Source organism: Bombina bombina, chromosome 5, assembly GCF_027579735.1.
Source record: "Bombina bombina isolate aBomBom1 chromosome 5, aBomBom1.pri, whole genome shotgun sequence".
Lineage (NCBI taxonomy): Eukaryota > Metazoa > Chordata > Amphibia > Anura > Bombinatoridae > Bombina > Bombina bombina.
In genome coordinates, this window is record NC_069503.1 from 513,737,715 (window position 1) to 513,758,611 (window position 20,897).

General features: G+C 42.9%; 1 protein-coding gene across 1 annotated transcript in view; it reads left to right on the forward strand.

The window, feature by feature from the left end:
* BBS9 (Bardet-Biedl syndrome 9) overlaps positions 1-20,897 on the forward strand; it is a 1,102,055-nt gene that overhangs the window by 408,969 nt on the left and 672,189 nt on the right. The window contains exon 10 of the mRNA XM_053714434.1: positions 12,577-12,758. Coding sequence (XP_053570409.1) covers positions 12,577-12,758 — 182 coding nt within the window. The remainder of the gene's footprint in view (positions 1-12,576; positions 12,759-20,897) is intronic.

The following is a 20,897-nucleotide window of genomic DNA, read 5'->3' on the forward strand; positions in this document are numbered from 1 at the left end:
TGGGCTGAAGCAACGGGAGCCCCAGGGCTTGTCCACTAATTTTTAAAATGACTACAATACATGCAAATTCAGCAAAGGTAAATAGTATATTTAAGAGCAGAACAGGTAACACGTACCACTGTAATAGCAAAAGTGGGAAAGGTGTCAGATAAAGCGCCATAGTAAAATATTGCATGTAATGTATTGCATGACAACATGTGCCAGCTAAATCACATCATGCAGAACATTAAAGGAGTATGCCAAGAAATGTTCTAGTTTAACTGTGACGTATTGAAGTGCAAAGTATAGTATAAGGAAACCAGCTGTGTGTGAAATATCAGATACAGAGAGATGTCATCAGTAATATGTCCCTCACTGCAAACTGACAAATCAGGAATATGCCCCTCACTGCACACTGACAAATCAGGAATATGCCCCTCACTGCACACTGACAAATCACTAATATGCCCCTCACTGCACACTGACAAATCAGGAATATGTCCCTCACTGCACACTGATAAATCAGTAATATGTCCTTCGCTGCACAATGATAAATCAGTAATATGTCCTTCGCTGCACAATGATATGTCCCTCACTACACACTGACAAATCAGTAATATGTCTCTCACTTCACACTGACAAATCAGTAATTTGTTCCTCAGTGCATAATGACAAATCTGTAATATGTCCCTCACTGCACACTGACAAATCAGTAATATGTCCCTCACTGCGCACTGATAAATCCGTAATATGCCCCTCACTGCACACTGACAAATCAGTTATATGTCCCTCACTTCGCACTGACTGTCAGGGTTTTTTCCTTGTTTTGTTTGCCATGTACTGCTGGCAGCCATTTTACTCACCTCTCTTGCTGACCATGGTGCATTGAGGGGGATGCTGCTCATTTCCTGCACTTCCTTTTATGGCCAGACTGGTGTGCATCATCTGTGTGAGACAGGATGCAGTCTCAGAATTGTGATGTCATCACTTATTAGTTAAAGGGCCTCTGTTCAGTATGCTTTGACTTTGCGTTGTCTCAGACCTGTTTGTGAGAGTTCCTGTGTATTACCTGGCTGTCTGACGTCCTTCCTGGTTCCTGATCCCTGGCTTGTTCCTGACTCTGCTGTTTTCCTTGTTCCTGATTCTGGCTCGTCTGACTATTCGCTGTGGCTCCTGACTCGGCTCGTCTGTCTACCAGCTCTGGTTTTGACTCCTGGCTTGTTATTTGACTTGTGGACTTTTTATTATTTTTTTTTGTTATTAATAAAGGTGTAATTATTTTTGCACTTCTCATCTCAGTCTGATTCCTGGCACCCTGACATTACGCAAAGGCCATGAATCCTGATGGTGCTAATAATCCACCTTTACCTGCCATCATTTCCAGGATGGATGAACAGGATCATCACTTGGATCAATTTGCACTAGCCCTGCAAACCCTGCTGACTCGCACTGCACATTTGGACCAAAGTGTCCCACAAGTTATGGCTACTCCTGTTTCCGCTGCTGCACCTTTTCCTACCAGGAGCATGTCCGGTTCTGCACCTCTACCTCAGTGATATGGAGGCGATCCTATTCAGTGCAGAGGGTTTTTGACCAGATGGGCATTTACTTTGAGATGTTATCTCAGGCGTTTCCCTCTAACAGAGCTAAGGTGGGATTTCTCATCTCGTTACTCTCTGACACAGCTCTTGCCTGGGCTAATCCCTTGTGGGAGACTAATAAACCTGTGATTTCAAATTACCCTGAATTTGTGGCCTCCTTTCGAAGGGTATTTGATGTTCCGGCTCGCTCCTCCTCTGCTGCTAAACGACTCTTGTCCATTCAACAAGGTACACGATCTGTTGCTCAGTATGCTATTGAGTTCTGTACGCTTGCCGCAGAGGTTGGTTGGAACAATGAAGCCCTTGTTGCCGCCTTCTTTCATGGGCTCTCTGATGCGATTAAAGACGAAGTTGCTTTTTTGATCTTAATTGACATCAGACTCAGAGAGAGGCCCTCTTTCAAGGAGCGCTTGCGGAAGCCTCCTGTTCCGTTATCTCCTACATGTTCGTTCCCACCCATGCATTCCTCTCCTCCCATGCCTCCTGGTCCCGAGCCACCAGGTACTGCTGATCCGATGCAGTTGGGATTCACGCGTCTCTCCGCGGCGGAGAGGGCCTTTAGGAGGAGGGAGGGGCTCTGCCTCTATTGTGGGTTACAGGGCCACCTTTTGAAGTCTTGTCCTACACAGCCGGGAAACGCTCACACCTTAGGTCCTGTCGGGGGCAGACCTTGGGTGGTTTATCCTCGTCCCCGGAACCGCTTAAGGAGAAACCTTTGGTCACAGTTGTCGTTTCCTGGGTGGACTCCTCCATAGTCACTCAGGCTCTTGTTGACTCCGGTGCTGCAGGCTATTTCATTGACAGTGCTTTTGTATCAAAGCACTCCATTCCTGTTTTGCCTCGGTCCGTTCCGCTTGCTATTGAGGCCATTGATGGCAGGCCCCTTCAGCCCGCACTCGTTACTCACGAAACTGCTCCGTTGTCCATGGCTGTTGGGGCTCTCCATTTTGAAACCCTCCAGTTCCAGGTGATAAACTCTCCGCATTTTCCAGTTGTTCTGGGTTATCCCTGGCTCCAAAGCACAATCCCAGTCTCGACTGGCGCAGGTCCGAAATTTTGTCGTGGTCCCTGCAATGTATTTTCACTTGTCTTTGGAGACCAGTTAAAGTCTTGTGCACTTCTTCGGTATTTCAATTGCCAGAGGAGTACCGAGAGTTCCTAGACGTTTTTGACAAGGTGCGTGCCGTTACGTTGCCTCCTTACCGGTCTTACGATTGTGCCATAGACCTGCAACCCGGAGCCATTCCTCCTCGGGGCCGGGTTTACCCTCTGTCTGTTGCAGAGAATTGTGCTATGGTGGAGTATGTTGCCGATGCTCTGTCGCGGGTTATCATCCACAGATCCTGCTCTCCTGCAGGGGCTGGCTTCTTCTTTGTGAAGAAAAAGGGTGGCGAGTTAAGACCATGCGTCAATTATAGGGGTCTTAATCGTCTTACCATTAAGAATGCTTACCCTATTCCGCTCATTACGGTACTCTTTGACCGCCTCAAGGGAGCTACGGTCTTTACTAAACTTGATTTGAGAAGAGCGTACAATCTCGTTAGGATCAAGGAGGACCACGAATGGAAAACAGCGTTTAACACCAGGAGCGGGCATTATGAGTATCTTGTAATGCCCTTTGGCCTATGTAATGCTCCTGCTGTTTTCCAGGAATTTATTAATGATGTCCTACGAGATATGTTGCAACAGTGTGTTGTGATGTACTTAGACGACATCCTCATACACTCACCCACACTTGAGGCTCATCGTTCTGATGTTACACGGGTTCTTCAGAGACAAAGTGAGAATGGCCTGTTTAGTAAACTCGAGAAATGTGAGTTCCATCAGACTCAAGTAACCTTCCTAGGTTATGTTATCTCCGTTGCAGGGTTCTCCATGGATCCTGACAAGTTATCTGCAGTTCTTCGGTCTATTCAACGTTTTTTGGGGTTCGCCAATTACTATAGAAAGTTTATTAAAAACTTTTCTTCCTTGGTCAAACCTATCACAGACATGACCCGTAAAGAGAATGATCCACTCCATTGGTCACCTACTGCCATTAAGGCCTTTGATAGTCTTAAGACTGCCTTTGCTGCCGCTCCAGTTCTGGCTCATCCTAACGCTATCCTGCCTTTCGTTCTTGAGGTCGATGCGTCTGAGACTGGAGTCGGTGCCCTCTTGTCTCAACGTCCTACGCCTGATGGTTCCTTGCATCCGTGTGGTTTCTTCTCTAAGAAATTGTCTCCAGCGGAGTTCAATTATGAAATTGGCGACAGGGAATTACTGGCCATAATTTTGGCACTCAAGGAATGGAGGCATCTTCTCGAGGGTACTAGCGTGCCAGTGCTCATGCTTACTGACCACAAGAATTTAACTTATCTATCTGAAGCAAAACGTTTGTCACCCCGACAGGCCAGATGGGCGCTATTTATGTCTCGGTTTAATTATGTGGTCTCTTACCTTCCTAGTAGTAAGAATGTTAGGACTGATGCCCTCTCTCGACAATTTTCGCCTCTGTCCAATGAGGAGTCTTTACCTACTCCTGTTATACCTCCTGACCATATTTTAGCTACCATACCTACTAATTTGACTTCTCCCTTGGGGGAGGAGATCCTGGCTGCACAAACCAATGCACCTCCTGAGAAACCTAGTGGTAAGTGTTTTGTTCCTGAGAATCTTCGAACTAAACTTTTGCACACTTACCACTATCCTAAAGCCGCAGGTCACCCAGGCAAGAACCAAATGATTTGGTCTGTCACTCGACAATTCTGTTGGCCAGGTCTTCATTCTGATGTTGCTGCGTATGTTGCCTCCTGCTCAGTTTGTGCACAGAATAAGACTTCTCAACGTCTTCCTGTGGGTCTTCTTCAACCTATTGCTAATGGTGAGCGTCCTTGGACACATCTTTCCATGGATTTCATTGTCGAGCTCCCTGTTTCCAATGGCAATACTGTTATCCTTATGGTGATTGACCGTTTTTCTAAAATGTCACATTGCATTCCCTTGATGAAGTTGCCTACCGCTCAGAAGCTTGCTTCAATTTTTGCCCGGGAGGTCTTCCGTTTACATGGGTTACCCAAGGAGATAGTGTCGGACCGAGGTAGCCAGTTTGTCTCCAGATTTTGGCGTTCCTTTTGTGCTCAAATTGGGATCCAGCTTTCCTTCTCCTTGGCATATCACCCTCAATCCAATGGGGCTGCGGAACGGTCTAATCAAGCTCTGGAACAGTTCCTTCGTTGCTATGTCTCAAGTCACCACAATAATTGGTCTGAACTGTTACCTTGGGCAGAGTTTGCTCGTAATAGTGCTATTAATGCTTCCTCCAAGTTATCCCCGTTCATGGCGAATTTTGGGTTTCAACCATCTTTGTTGCCCGATTCATTCATGTCTCAGGGTATTCCGGCTTTGGAGGAGCATCTCCGGCAACTCTGTTCCACGTGGGTGCAGATTCAGGATTGCCTTCATCGTTCTATGCAGCGCCAAAAGTTCCAGGCTGATCGTAGGCGCCCGTGCCTTCCTACCAGTTTGGTGAGAGAGTTTGACTGTCCTCCCGCAACTTGAACGTTTGTGTGCCTTCCAATAAACTGGCTCCCCGTTATGTTGGTCTTTTTCGAATACTCCGACAGGTCAATCCTGTGGCCTACGCTCTTCAACTTCCTCCTGCAATGCGCATCTCCAATGTTTTTCATGTCTCCCTCTTGAAACCATTGGTTTGTAATCGGTTTACCACTGTGTTGCCTCGTCCCCGTCCTATCTTTGTTGACAACCATGAGGAGTATGAGGTCAGCAGCATTATTGACTCTCGTATGTCCAGGTGCCGTGTACAGTATTTGGTTCACTGGAAGGGCTACGGTCTGGAGGAGCGTTCTTGGGTTCCCTCCTCTGATGTTCATGCTCCCGCCCTCCTCCGTGCCTTCCATGCCCGTTTCCCCAATAAGCCTTTTGTCCTCCCGCGGAGGAGGGGTCGTTGAGGGGAGGGTACTGTCAGGGTTTTTTCCCTGTTTTGTTTGCCATGTGCTGCTTGCAGCCATTTTACTCACCTCTCTTGCTGACCATGGTGCATTGTGGGGTATGCTGGTCATTTCCTGCACTTCCTGTTATGGCCAGACTGGTGTACATCATCTGTGTGAGACAGTATGCAGTCTCAGAATTGTGATGTCATCACTTATTTAAAGGGCCTCTGTTCAGTATGCTTTGCCTTTGCGTTGTTTCAGACCTGTTTGTGAGAGTTCCTGTGTATTACCTGGCTGTCTGACGTCCTTCCTGGTTCCTGATCCCTGGCTTGTTCCTGACTCTGCTGTTTTCCTTGTTGCTGATTCCGCCTTGTCTGACTATTCGCTTTGGCTCCTGACTCGGCTCGTCTGACTACCAGCTCTGGTTTTGACTCCTGGCTTGTTATTTGACTTGTGGACTTTTTATTATTTTTTTTTTTTAATAAAGGTGTGATTATTTTTGCACTTCTCATCTCAGTCTGATTCCTGGCACCCTGACACTCACAACTCAGTATATGTCCCTCACTGCACACTAACAAATCAGTAATGTATCCCTCACTTCACACTGACAAATCAGTAATATGTCCCTCACTGCGCACTGATAAATCAGTAATATGACCCTCACTGCACACTGACAAATCAGTAATACGTCGCTCACTGCACACTGACAAATCAGTAATATGTCCCTCACTTCACACTGATAACTCAGTATATGTCCCTCACTGCACACTGACAAATCAGTAATATATCCCTCACTTCACACTGACAAATCAGTAATATGCCCCTCACTGCACACTGACAAATCAGTAATATGTACCTCACTGCACACTGACAAATCAGTAATATCTCCCTCACTGCACACTGACAAATCAGTATATGTCCCTCACTGCACACTGACAAATCAGTAATATGTCCCTCAAGGTGCACTGATAAATCAGTAATATGTCCCTCACTGCACACTGACAAATCAGTAATATGTCCCTCACTGCACACTGACAAATCAGTAATATGTCCCTCACTGTGCACTGATAAATCAGTAATATGTCCCTCACTGCACACTGATAAATCAGTAATATGTCCCTCACTGCACACTGACACATCAGTAATATGTCGCACACTGCCCTCTGACAAATCAGTAATATGTCCCTCACTTCACACTGATAACTCAGTATATGTCCCTCACTGCACACTGACAAATCAGTAATATATCCCTCACTTCACACTGACAAATCAGTAATATGCCTCTCACTGCACACTGACAAATCAGTAATATGTCCCTCACTGCACACTGACAAATCAGTATATGTCCCTCACTGCACACTGACAAATGAGTAATATGTCCCACACTGCACACTGACAAATCAGTAATATGTCCCTCACTGCACACTGACAAATCAGTAATATGTCCCAAACTGCACACTGACAAATCAGTAATATGTTCCTTTAGTGCACACTGACAAATCAGTAATATGTCCCTTACTGCACACTGACAAATCAGTATTATGTCGCTCACTGCACACTGACAAATCAGTAATATGTCCCTCACTTCACACTGACAACTCAGTATATGTCCCTCACTGCACACTGACAGATCAGTAATATATCCCTCACTTCACACTGACAAATAAGTAATATGTCCCTCATTGCACACTGACAAATCAGTAATATGTCCCTCAATGCGCACTGATAAATCAGTAATATGTCCCTCACTGCACACTGATAAATCAGTAATATGTCCCTAACTGCACATTGACAAATCAGTAATATGTCCCTCACTGCACACTGACAAATCAGTAATATGTCCCTCACTGCACACTGACAAATCAGTAATATGTCCCTCACTGCACACTGACAAATCAGTAATATGTCCCTCAATCCACACTGATAAATCAGTAATTTGTCCCTCACTGCACACTGATAAATCAGTAATATGTCCCTCACTGCACACTGACACATCAGTAATATGTCCCTCACTGCACACTGACAAATCAGTAATATGTCCCTCACGTCACACTGATAACTCAGTATATGTCCCTCACTGCACACTGACAAATCAGTAATATGTCCCACACTGCACACTGACAAATCAGTAATATGTCCCTCACGGCACACTGACAAATCAGTAATATGTCCCTCACTGCACACTGACAAATCAGTAATATGCCCCTCACTGCACACTGACAAATCAGTAATATGCCACTCACTGCACACTGACAAATCAGTAATATGTCCCTCACTGCACACTGACAAATCAGTAATATGCCCCTCACTGCACACTGACAAATCAGTAATATGTCCCTTACTGCACACTGACCAATCAGTAATATGTCCTTAACTGCACACTGACAAATCGGTAATATGTCCCTCACTGCACATTGACAAATCAGTAATATGTCCCTCACTGCACACTGACAAATCAGTAATATGCCCCTCACTGCACACTGACAAATCAGTAATATGTCCCTCACTGCACACTGACAAATCAGTAATATGTCCCTCACTGCACACTGACAAATCAGTAATATGTCCCAAACTGCACACTGACAAATCAGTAATATGTCCCTCACTGCACACTGACAAATCAGTAATATGTCCCACACTGCACACTGACAAATCAGTAATATGTCCCTCTCTGCACACTGACAAATAAGTAATATGCCCCCCACTGCACACTGACAAATCAGTAATATGCCCCTCACTGCACACTGACAAATCAGTAATATGTCCCTCACTGCACACTGACAACTCAGTATATGTCCCTCACTGCACACTGACAAATCAGTAATATGTCCCTCACTGCACACTGACAAATCAGTAATATGTCCCTCACTGCACACTGACAAATCTGTAATATGTCCCTCACGGCACACTGACAAATCTGTAATATGTCCCTCACGGCACACTGACAAATCAGTAATATGTCCCTCACTGCACACTGACAAATCAGTAATATGCCCCTCACTGCACACTGACAAATCTGTAATATGTCCCTCACTGCACACTGACAAATCAGTAATATGTCCCTCACTGCACACTGACAAATCTGTAATATGTCCCTCACGGCACACTGACAAATCAGTAATATGTCCCTCACTGCACACTGACAAATCAGTAATATGCCCCTCACTGCACACTGACAAATCAGTAATATGTCCCTCACTGCACACTGAGAAATCAGTAATATGCCCCTCACTGCACACTGACAAATCAGTAATATGTCCCTCACTGCACACTGACAAATCTGTAATATGTCCCTCACTGCACACTGACAAATCAGTAATATGTCCCTCACTGCACACTGACAAATCTGTAATATGTCCCTCACTGCACACTGACAAATCAGTAATATGTCCCTCACTGCACACTGACAAATCTGTAATATGTCCCTCACTGCACACTGACAAATCTGTAATATGTCCCTCACGGCACACTGACAAATCTGTAATATGTCCCTCACTGCACACTGACAAATCAGTAATATGCCCCTCACTGCACACTGACAAATCAGTAATATTTCCCTCACTGCACACTGACAAATCAGTAATATGTCCCAAACTGCACACTGACAAATCAGTAATATGTCCCTCACGGCACACTGACAAATCAGTAATATGTCCCAAACTGCACACTGACAAATCAGTAATATGTCCCTCACTGCACACTGACAAATCAGTAATATGTCCCTCACTGCACACTGACAAATCACTAATATGTCCCTCACGGCACACTGACAAATCAGTAATATGTCCCTCACTGCACACTGACAAATCAGTAATATGTCCCTCACTGCACACTGACAAATCAGTAATATGTCCCTCACTGCACACTGACAAATCAGTAATATGTCCCTCACTGCACACTGACAAATCAGTAATATGTCCCTCACTGCACACTGACAAATCAGTAATATGTCCCTCACTGCACACTGACAAATCAGTAATATGTCTCTCACTGCACACTGACAAATTAGTAATATGTCGCTCACTGCACACTGACACATTGTGTTTATTGTTTTCTCTTTTTTTTTTTATCAAAAGAGGCAGTAGAATAATGGGCTGTGTTTTTGTGTCATAACATTTCTAAAGTTAGCTATATCAGTGTGATCAGGAATAGTAGATGTTAAAATAAAAAACACTGATTCCATATCTCCCAAATTTACCTGGTAAGGTTTAGAAACTTGTGTGCAGAGCAGCAGAATGAGTGTTTGAGTTGCAGTTATTGACTGGATGTAGTTAGGGTGTGGATGTGAATGGGCCGACTGAATGCGTAGAGGGGCTTGTGGCAATCCCTTATAACCGGTGCATCAACAGGCTGCGGATAGGAAGTGGGTCAAACTTCCTAACCTGTGTCTATCCCACAGGATCCTGCTGATATGTTCACATCTAGTTGTTCAATTCAACAGTTATCATATGCAACTGTAAACAAGATGTCACACAGTGAGATAACACTGAAGCTTAGATGAGGAAAAATTACTTATGAGCAATATCTGTCATTCGTTCCACTAGAGCAGTGTTTTTCTCAAGCCTCCCCAACAGGCCAGGTTTTCAGGATTACCTTGGATGAGAGCAGTTAAAATAACCATGTTTACTAATCAGCTGATTATTTCAGCTGTGCTTTAGTTCAAAATCCACAAAATGTGGCCTGTTAGAGAGGCCTGAGGATAGCTTTAATATCCAGTGCACTATAGTGTTGAACTGAGTAGCCATGTTCCTGAGCCAGTCTGTCTCTTCACCCTCAAGTATATATCTGACCAAGCTTTTTCAGTGACCCCATGGCATCCAAAAGTAAATAAAGTAACCAAGTAGTGTGTTACAAGCCATGACTTTCAAGCAATTTTTATAGACGCAACTGTATTTAACTATAGTCTCAAACTATTCCCATCATTAGTTGCAAGCGTGGTTAAAAACAATTCAAGATTCACAGAAAAATGCACTTTCTTTGCTCGGTAGAAATTATGGTTTTAAACTGGTCCCACAGCACACAATCAGCAATCAGATTCTTAAAGACAAAATGCCCATCTTTTATCAGGGTCTAAACCTACTTGCATTGAAGTCTTGATTATTGAAGTATACTGTTTCTGTAATATCTGCAAATATGCAAGAAAATAACCTTTTGTACCAAGTGTTGTGTCTTTTACTGGATATGAACTTTTTCTTTTGTGTCAAAATTATCAGGTTGATTGGTTTCTGCTTTCTACTCAGCAAATTTAGGAGTTTCTCCATGCTTGTTTGAGGATAGTTTGGATAAGCTTAACATCTGGCTCTCCTAAGCTTCAGATTTCATCCTTTTCGGTACTGCAAAAAAATAAAATAAAGTTGGCCTTTGACTCACATATCTAGATATGTATTTAATTGCTTGAAAAGTTTAATTTTTTTAATTAATCTGTCAGCAAATCTTAAATTACTGTAAAAAAATCAGTAGTCTTAAATAACTGTGAATCATCAAGTGCAACTATTCATGTATTCATATTTACTATTCTAGAAAAAATATATCCAGTTAAAAAAAAATAAAAAAAAAAAAAAAAAAATTTTTTTGCAGAAGCTTAAATTCATTTTGTAGCATAAATGGTTCATATTTTACTTTTCCTCAATTACCCAAAGGGATTTAATTTTGTTTATCCAATCAAAACCTATACAGACGTATTTTATGCAGTGCTGCCAGATGTTTGGAGATGACCCGCCCCCATTGTAAAATTAGGAATTAGTGGAACATTGTTGAGATAATTACATTTGTGCTGCATGGTTATTACCTATGGTAAGAGCTTGAAACATTAAAGGACCACTAAATAAAGTAGATTTTAATAATTGACAAATACTTCATAAAAAGGCAATACAATAGCACTTTGAATTTGAAATGAACAGTAGAATATTTTTGTGCAAATTTCAAAGTTAATGAAATACCCCCCCCCCATATCATGTGACAGCCATCAGTCAATCACAAAATGCATATATGTATATACCATGCACTTTTGCACATGTTCAGTAGGAGCTGGTGCCACAGAAAGTGTGCATATAGAAATGTGCATGTTTTAATGTAAGTATATTGGAAAAATTGCATGCTTTATCTAAATCATGAAACTTTAATTTTGAGGTTGTAGACTAATTTGTAATGTATAAAATGTTCTCGTCTTAGGACATGATAGAAAAGGTAGTTTTTGTGTATTTTAGGCATCTTTTGAAAAAAATCACCTGCTAATAAACATGTATTCCCATATTATGAATATGTATTATTCATTTTGCTTATGATAATAAAGGAGGTAGTGGGACATAAAAGCTCAGTGTGGAATGATAACTTTCCTTCTTAATACAGGGAGAGTCCACAGCTGCATTCATTACTTGTGGGAATACTGAACCTGGCCACCAGGAGGAGGCAAAGACACCCCAGCCAAAAGCTTAAATACCTCCCCCACTTCCCTCATCCCCCAGTCATTCTTTGCCTTTTGTCACAGGAGGTTGGCAGAGAAGTGTTAGAAGATTTCGGAGTAGTCTCTTATGGAGGGTAGTACCCTTCGAGATGGGACTTGAGTTTTAAGTAGTCTTGTCAGCCTCTCAGCGAGAGCATGGATGAAAGTTATAGTCTGGAGATGCAGGGAAAGTTTTTCTGCGAAACATCCAGACTCATGTTAACAGCTCCTAAGCAATCAATGTTGACGAGTTTCGCTGTCTGCTTTTCTTTAATCAAGTCCATGTCAGAAGCGCTGCTACAATTTGTCAAACTTGAAGGAGCAGAGCAGCCTTGAATCGGTACGATATGCTGTGCACAAAGCACGTTCTGTTCGTGGTGGGCAATTCCGGCACTGATTGTACATGTACACTTGCGTAAGCTTTGGGAGAAGTGTCATCTTGGAAAATTACCACAGAATAGGTGATAACTTCCCAGAAACATTTTACGAATAAAAGTATGATGCAAAAATGCTTTTCTTTACATTTAATGTTTAATGTTCCTTTAACTGGGAAACAGAAATACCTTTGTATTTGTATTGCTATTTATAATGTTTATTTCCTTGTTTTTGTTTCTTCAAACAGGGATCTAAAGGGTGTTATTGTCACCCTGAGTGACAGTGGACAATTACAGGGCTCATACCTTGGCACTGATCCTTCCCTCTTCCAGGCTCCTAAAGTAGAATCCAGGGATATCAACTATGATGAACTTGATGTCGAAATGAAAGAACTTCAGAGAATTATCAAGGAGGCTTCAAAAACACAAGGTATTATTATATACTGTGTTAACTGCATAGTTTAACTTGTATGCTATTGTAATGAATTTATTTAAAGCAGGTTCTGTCATTTGCCTAGGTAAGGAATGAGTAGCTTGGGCATGTTATGGTTATTACCCATCAGCCATTATTTATTTATAGAATTTTAAGGATTATCTTAAAGGCTTTAAACAACCAGGGATAAATAGAAAACTAGTTCAAACATGGTGGTGCCCATAACTTTAGAGAAACAAAAGTACTTTATAGAAACTAAACCTTTACACTTATATTTTAAATATTTAAACAACTAATATTACAGTAATAATGCATCTACATACTATTCTAAAGCAAATCTTTGCTTTGAATAGGTCATTATGTCTAGCATGTATTTACTGTTAGATCTACAGTATATAGTGCAAGTGTATCACATTTGAGCACTATTAGTTAACCTTACTATATTCATTTGTTTGTTTGAACACTCCAGTGACATATTTATAACTGTCCTTAACTGGCATCCGCAGAGAATGACGTCTAGGTTATAACATGGTGGCGTCAATTGCCTAATAGGCACTTAAACTTTTAAAATATTGATTAATATTTCAACAGCAAATATAATTTAAAAAAAATACATCTGTGTATTTTTCTCTGGCTAGTGTTTGCTTTGAATATACAGATTGCTTCACTTTCAGTATGTATTTCTCCAACATAGGTGTGTCCGGTCCACGGCGTCATCCTTACTTGTGGGATATTCTCTTCCCCAACAGGAAATGGCAAAGAGCCCAGCAAAGCTGGTCACATGATCCCTCCTAGGCTCCGCCTACCCCAGTCATTCTCTTTGCCGTTGTACAGGCAACATCTCCACGGAGATGGCTTAGAGTTTTTTAGTGTTTAACTGTAGTTTTTATTATTCAATCAAGAGTTTGTTATTTTGAAATAGTGCTGGTATGTACTATTTACTCAGAAACAGAAAAGAGATGAAGATTTCTGTTTGTATGAGGAAAATGATTTTAGCAACCGTCACTAAAATCCATGGCTGTTCCACACAGGACTGTTGAGAGCAATTAACTTCAGTTGGGGGAACAGTGAGCAGTCTCTTGCTGCTTGAGGTATGACACATTCTAACAAGACGATGTAATGCTGGAAGCTGTCATTTTCCCTCTGGGATCCGGTAAGCCATGTTTATTACGATTGTAAATAAGGGCTTCAAAAAGGGCTTATTAAGACTGTAGACTTTTTTTGGGCTAAATCGATTGATTATTAACACATATTTAGCCTTGAGGAATCATTTTATCTGGGTATTTTGATATAATAATATCGGCAGGCACTGTTTTAGACACCTTATTCTTTAGGGGCTTTCCCAAAGCATAGGCAGAGCCTCATTTTCGCGCCGGTGTTGCGCACTTGTTTTTGAGAGGCATGGCATGCAGTCGCATGTGAGAGGAGCTCTGATACTTAGAAAAGACTTTCTGAAGGCGTCATTTGGTATCGTATTCCCCTTGGGGCTTGGTTGGGTCTCAGCAAAGCAGATACCAGGGACTGTAAAGGGGTTAAAGTTCAAAATGGCTCCGGTTCCGTTATTTTAAGGGTTAAAGCTTCCAAATTTGGTGTGCAATACTTTTAAGGCTTTAAGACACTGTGGTGAAAATTTGGTAAATTTTGAACAATTCCTTCATGTTTTTTCGCATTTGCAGTAATAAAGTGTGTTCAGTTTAAAATTTAAAGTGACAGTAACGGTTTTATTTTAAAACGTTTTTTGTACTTGTTATCAAGTTTATGCCTGTTTAACATGTCTGAACTACCAGATAGACTGTGTTCTGAATGTGGGGAAGCCAGAATTCCTATTCATTTAAATAAATGTGATTTATGTGACAATGACAATGATGCCCAAGATGATTCCTCAAGTGAGGGGAGTAAGCATGGTACTGCATCATTCCCTCCTTCGTCTACACGAGTCTTGCCCACTCAGGAGGCCCCTAGTACATCTAGCGCGCCAATACTCCTTACTATGCAACAATTAACGGCTGTAATGGATAATTCTGTCAAAAACATTTTAGCCAAAATGAACACTTATCAGCGTAAGCGCGACTGCTCTGTTTTAGATACTGAAGAGCATGACGACGCTGATATTAATATTTCTGAAGGGCCCCTAACTCAGTCTGATGGGGCCAGGGAGGTTTTGTCTGAGGGAGAAATTACTGATTCAGGGAACATTTCTCAACAAGCTGAACCTGATGTGATTGCATTTAAATTTAAGTTGGAACATCTCCGCATTCTGCTTAAGGAGGTATTATCCACTCTGGATGATTGTGACAAGTTGGTCATCCCAGAGAATCTATGTAAAATGGACAAGTTCCTAGAGGTGCCGGGGCTCCCAGAAGCTTTTCCTATACCCAAGCGGGTGGCGGACATTGTTAATAAAGAATGGGAAAGGCCCGGTATTCCTTTCGTCCCTCCCCCCATATTTAAAAAATTGTTTCCTATGGTCGACCCCAGAAAGGACTTATGGCAGACAGTCCCCAAGGTCGAGGGAGCGGTTTCCACTTTAAACAAACGCACCACTATACCCATAGAGGATAGTTGTGCTTTCAAAGATCCTATGGATAAAAAATTAGAAGGTTTGCTTAAAAAGATGTTTGTTCAGCAGGGTTACCTTCTACAACCAATTTCATGCATTGTCCCTGTCGCTACAGCCGCATGTTTCTGGTTCGATGAGCTGATAAAGGCGGTCGACAGTGATTCTCCTCCTTATGAGGAGATTAAGGACAGAATCAATGCTCTCAAATTGGCTAATTCTTTCACCCTAGACGCCACTTTGCAATTGGCTAGGTTAGCGGCTAAGAATTCTGGGTTTGCTATTGTGGCGCGCAGAGCGCTTTGGTTGAAATCTTGGTCGGCTGATGCGTCTTCCAAGAACAAGCTACTTAACATTCCTTTCAAGGGGAAAACGCTGTTTGGCCCTGACTTGAAAGAGATTATCTCGGATATCACTGGGGGTAAGGGCCACGCCCTTCCTCAGGATCGGCCTTTCAAGGCAAAAAATAAACCTAATTTTCATCCCTTTCGTAGAAACGGACCAGCCCAAAGTGCTACGTCCTCTAAGCAAGAGGGTAATACTTCTCAAGCCAAGCCAGCTTGGAGACCAATGCAAGGCTGGAACAAGGGAAAGCAGACCAAGAAACCTGCCACTGCTACCAAGACAGCATGAAATGTTGGCCCCCGATCCGGGACCGGATCTGGTGGGGGGCAGACTCTCTCTCTTCGCTCAGGCTTGGGCAAGAGATGTTCTGGATCCTTGGGCGCTAGAAATAGTCTCCCAAGGTTATCTTCTGGAATTCAAGGGACTTCCCCCAAGGGGGAGGTTCCACAGGTCTCAGTTGTCTTCAGACCACATAAAAAGACAGGCATTCTTACATTGTGTAGAAGACCTGTTAAAAATGGGAGTGATTCATCCCGTTCCATTAAGAGAACAAGGGATGGGGTTCTACTCCAATCTGTTTATAGTTCCCAAAAAAGAGGGAACGTTCAGACCAATCTTAGATCTCAAGATCTTAAACAAGTTTCTCAAGGTTCCATCGTTCAAGATGGAAACCATTCGAACTATTCTTCCTTCCATCCAGGAAGGTCAATTCATGACCACGGTGGATTTAAAGGATGCGTATCTACATATTCCTATCCACAAGGAACATCATCGGTTCCTGAGGTTCGCATTCCTGGACAAACATTACCAGTTCGTGGCGCTTCCTTTCGGATTAGCCACTGCTCCAAGGATTTTCACAAAGGTACTAGGGTCCCTTCTAGCTGTGCTAAGACCAAGGGGCATTGCTGTAGTACCTTACTTGGACGACATTCTGATTCAAGCGTCGTCCCTTCCTCAAGCAAAGGCTCACACGGACATTGTCCTGGCCTTTCTCAGATCTCACGGATGGAAAGTGAACGTGGAAAAGAGTTCTCTATCTCCGTCAACAAGGGTTCCCTTCTTGGGAACAATAATAGACTCCTTAGAAATGAGGATTTCTCTTGTTAAGTGTATCCAGTCCACGGATCATCCATTACTTATGGGATATTAACTCCTCCCCAACAGGAAGTGCAAGAGGATTCACCCAGCAGAGCTGCTATATAGCTCCTCCCCTAACTGCCATTACCAGTCATTCTCTTGCACCCAACGAATAGATAGGATGTGTGAGAGGACTTCACTGGAATTATACTGTATGCATAAAACTTTAGCCTAATTTGCAGGGACTAGCAACAGGCTTTTTAATAACACTCAATTTATTAATGTTAAACGTTTTTTGCTGGCATGTAAAATCGTTTAATTTTCTGAGGTACTGGGTGAAAAAATGTTTTGGGCACTATTTTTTTCCACTTGGCAGTCGTTTTATTTAATTTATGACAGTTTACTGATCTCTCTCACTGTTATGTGTGAGGGGGAGGGGCCTTTTTTTGGTGCTTTTGCTACGCATCAAAAAATTCAGTCAGAAGTTTATTGTCTTCCCTGCATGATCCGGTTCATCTCTACAGAACTCAGGGGTCTTCAAAACTTGTTTTGAGGGAGGTAATCACTCACAGCAGAGCTGTGAGATTGTAGTTGACTGGGATAAAAAAAAAAAAAAAAGTTTATTTCTGTATTTTTTTTTATTTTATTTTTTTTTTTTCTGCTATCAGGGTTAGTTATCCTTTGCTAATGGGAGCAATCCTTTGCTAAAATTGTGTTTTTTACAAAGATTTGATGCTATAACTTTTCAGTTTATTAATTTTCAACTGTCATAACTTTTTCTGTGCTTCTTATAGGCACAGTACGTTTTCATATTATAGTAAATTACTTGAAAAGTATTTCCAAGTTGCTAGTTTATTTGCTAGTGTGTTAAACATGTCTGATTCAGAGGAAGATATCTGTGCTATATGTGCTAAAGCCAAAGTGGAGCCCAATAGAAATTTATATACTAACTGTATTGATGCTACTTTAAATAAAAGTCAATCTGTACAAATTGAACATATTTCACCAAACAACGAGGGGAGAGTTATGCCGACTAACTCGCCTCACGTGTCAGTACCTGCATCTCCCGCTAGGGAGGTGCGTGATATTGTAGCGCCGAGTACATCTGGGCGGCCATTACAAATCACATTACAGGATATGGCTACTGTTATGACTGAAGTTTTGGCTAAATTACCAGAACTAAGAGGTAAGCGTGATCACTCTGGGGTGAGAACAGAGTGCGCTGATAATATTAGGGCCATGTCAGAAACTGCGTCACAATTTGCAGAACATGAGGACGGAGAGCTTCATTCTGCGAGTGACGGTTCTGATCCAAACAAACTGGATTCAGATATTTCAAATTTTAAATTTAAGCTGGAAAACCTCCGTGTATTACTAGGGGAGGTGTTAGCGGCTCTGAATGATTGTAACACAGTTGCAATACCAGAGAAAATGTGTAGGTTGGATAAATATTTTGCGGTACCGGCGAGTACTGACGTTTTTCCTATACCTAAGAGACTTACTGAAATTGTTACTAAGGAGTGGGATAGACCCGGTGTGCCGTTCTCACCCCCTCCGATATTTAGAAAGATGTTTCCAATAGACGCCACCACACGGGACTTATGGCAAACGGTCCCTAAGGTGGAGGGAGCAGTTTCTACTTTAGCTAAGCGTACCACTATCCCGGTGGAGGATAGCTGTGCCTTTTCAGATCCAATGGATAAAAAGTTAGAGGGTTACCTTAAGAAAATGTTTGTTCAACAAGGTTTTATATTGCAACCTCTTGCATGCATTGCGCCTGTCACGGCTGCAGCAGCATTTTGGTTTGAGTCTCTGGAAGAGACACTTGAATCAGCTCCATTAGATGAGATTACACACAAGCTTAAAGCCCTTAAGTTAGCTAACTCATTTATTTCAGATGCCGTAGTACATTTAACTAAACTTACGGCTAAGAATTCTGGATTCGCCATTCAGGCACGCAGAGCACTGTGGCTAAAATCCTGGTCAGCTGACGTTACTTCTAAATCTAAATTGCTTAATATACCTTTCAAAGGGCAGACCTTATTCGGGCCCGGGTTGAAAGAAATTATCGCTGACATTACAGGAGGTAAAGGCCATGCCCTGCCTCAGGACAGAGCCAAACCTAAGGCTAGACAGTCTAATTTTCGTTCCTTTCGTAATTTCAAAGCAGGAGCAGCATCAACTTCCTCTGCACCAAAACAGGAAGGAGCTGTTGCTCGCTACAGACAAGGCTGGAGACCTAACCAGTCCTGGAACAAGGGCAAGCAGGCCAGGAAACCTGCTGCTGCCCCTAAGACAGCATGAATCGAGGGCCCCCGATCCGGGAACTTATCTAGTGGGGGGCAGACTTTCTCTCTTCACCCAGGCTTGGGCAAGAGATGTCCAGGATCCCTGGGCGTTAGAGATCATATCTCAGGGATACCTTCTAGACTTCAAATTCTCTCCCCCAAGAGGGAGATTTCATCTGTCAAGGTTGTCAACAAACCAAATAAAGAAAGAGGCGTTTCTAAGCTGCGTACAAGATCTTTTATTAATGGGAGTGATCCATCCGGTTCCGCGGTCGGAACAAGGACAAGGGTTTTACTGAAATCTGTTTGTGGTTCCCAAAAAAGAGGGAACTTTCAGGCCAATCTTGGATTTAAAGATCCTAAACAAATTCCTAAGAGTTCCATCGTTCAAAATGGAAACTATTCGGACAATTTTACCCATGATCCAAAAGGGTCAGTACATGACCACAGTGGATTTAAAGGATGCTTACCTTCACATACCGATTCACAAAGATCATTACCGGTATCTAAGGTTTGCCTTTCTAGACAGGCATTACCAGTTTGTAGCTCTTCCATTCGGATTGGCTACGGCTCTGAGAATCTTCACAAAGGTTCTGGGTGCTCTTCTGGCGGTACTAAGACCGCGAGGAATTGCGGTAGCTCCGTACCTAGACGACATTCTGATACAAGCTTCAAGCTTTCAAATTGCCAAGTCTCATACAGAGTTAGTACTGGCATTTCTAAGGTCGCATGGATGGAAGGTGAACGAAAAGAAGAGTTCTCTCTTTCCACTCACAAGAGTTCCCTTCTTGGGGACTCTTATAGATTCTGTAGAAATGAAGATTTACCTGACAGAAGACAGGTTAACAAAGCTTCAAAATGCATGCCATGTCCTTCATTCCATTCAACACCCGTCAGTAGCTCAATGCATGGAGGTGATCGGCTTAATGGTAGCAGCAATGGACATAGTACCCTTTGCACGTCTACATCTCAGACCGCTGCAATTGTGCATGCTAAGTCAGTGGAATGGGGATTACTCAGACTTGTCCCCTACTCTGAATCTGGATCAAGAGACCAGAAATTCTCTTCTATGGTGGCTTTCTCGGCCACATCTGTCCAGGGGGATGCCATTCAGCAGGCCGGACTGGACAATTGTAACAACAGACGCCAGCCTACTAGGTTGGGGCGCTGTCTGGAATTCTCTGAAGGCTCAGGGACAATGGAATCAGGAGGAGAGTCTCCTACCAATAAACATTCTGGAATTGAGAGCAGTTCTCAATGCCCTTCTGGCTTGGCCCCAGTTAACAACTCGGGGGTTCATCAGGTTTCAGTCGGACAACATCACGACTGTAGCTTACATCAACCATCAGGGAGGGACAAGAAGCTCCCTAGCAATGATGGAAGTATCAAAGATAATTCGCTGGGCAGAGTCTCACTCTTGCCACCTGTCAGCAATCCACATCCCGGGAGTGGAGAACTGGGAGGCGGATTTCTTAAGTCGTCAGACTTTTCATCCGGGGGAGTGGGAACTTCATCCGGAGGTCTTTGCCCAAATACTTCGACGTTGGGGCAAACCAGAGATAGATCTCATGGCGTCTCGACAGAACGCCAAGCTTCCTCGTTACGGGTCCAGATCCAGGGATCCGGGAGCGGTTCTGATAGATGCTTTGACAGCACCTTGGACCTTCGGGATGGCTTATGTGTTTCCACCCTTCCCGATGCTTCCTCGATTGATTGCCAGAATCAAACAGGAGAGAGCATCAGTGATTCTAATAGCGCCTGCATGGCCACGCAGGACTTGGTATGCAGATCTAGTGGACATGTCATCCTGTCCACCTTGGTCGCTACCTCTGAAACAGGACCTTCTGATCCAGGGTCCCTTCAAACATC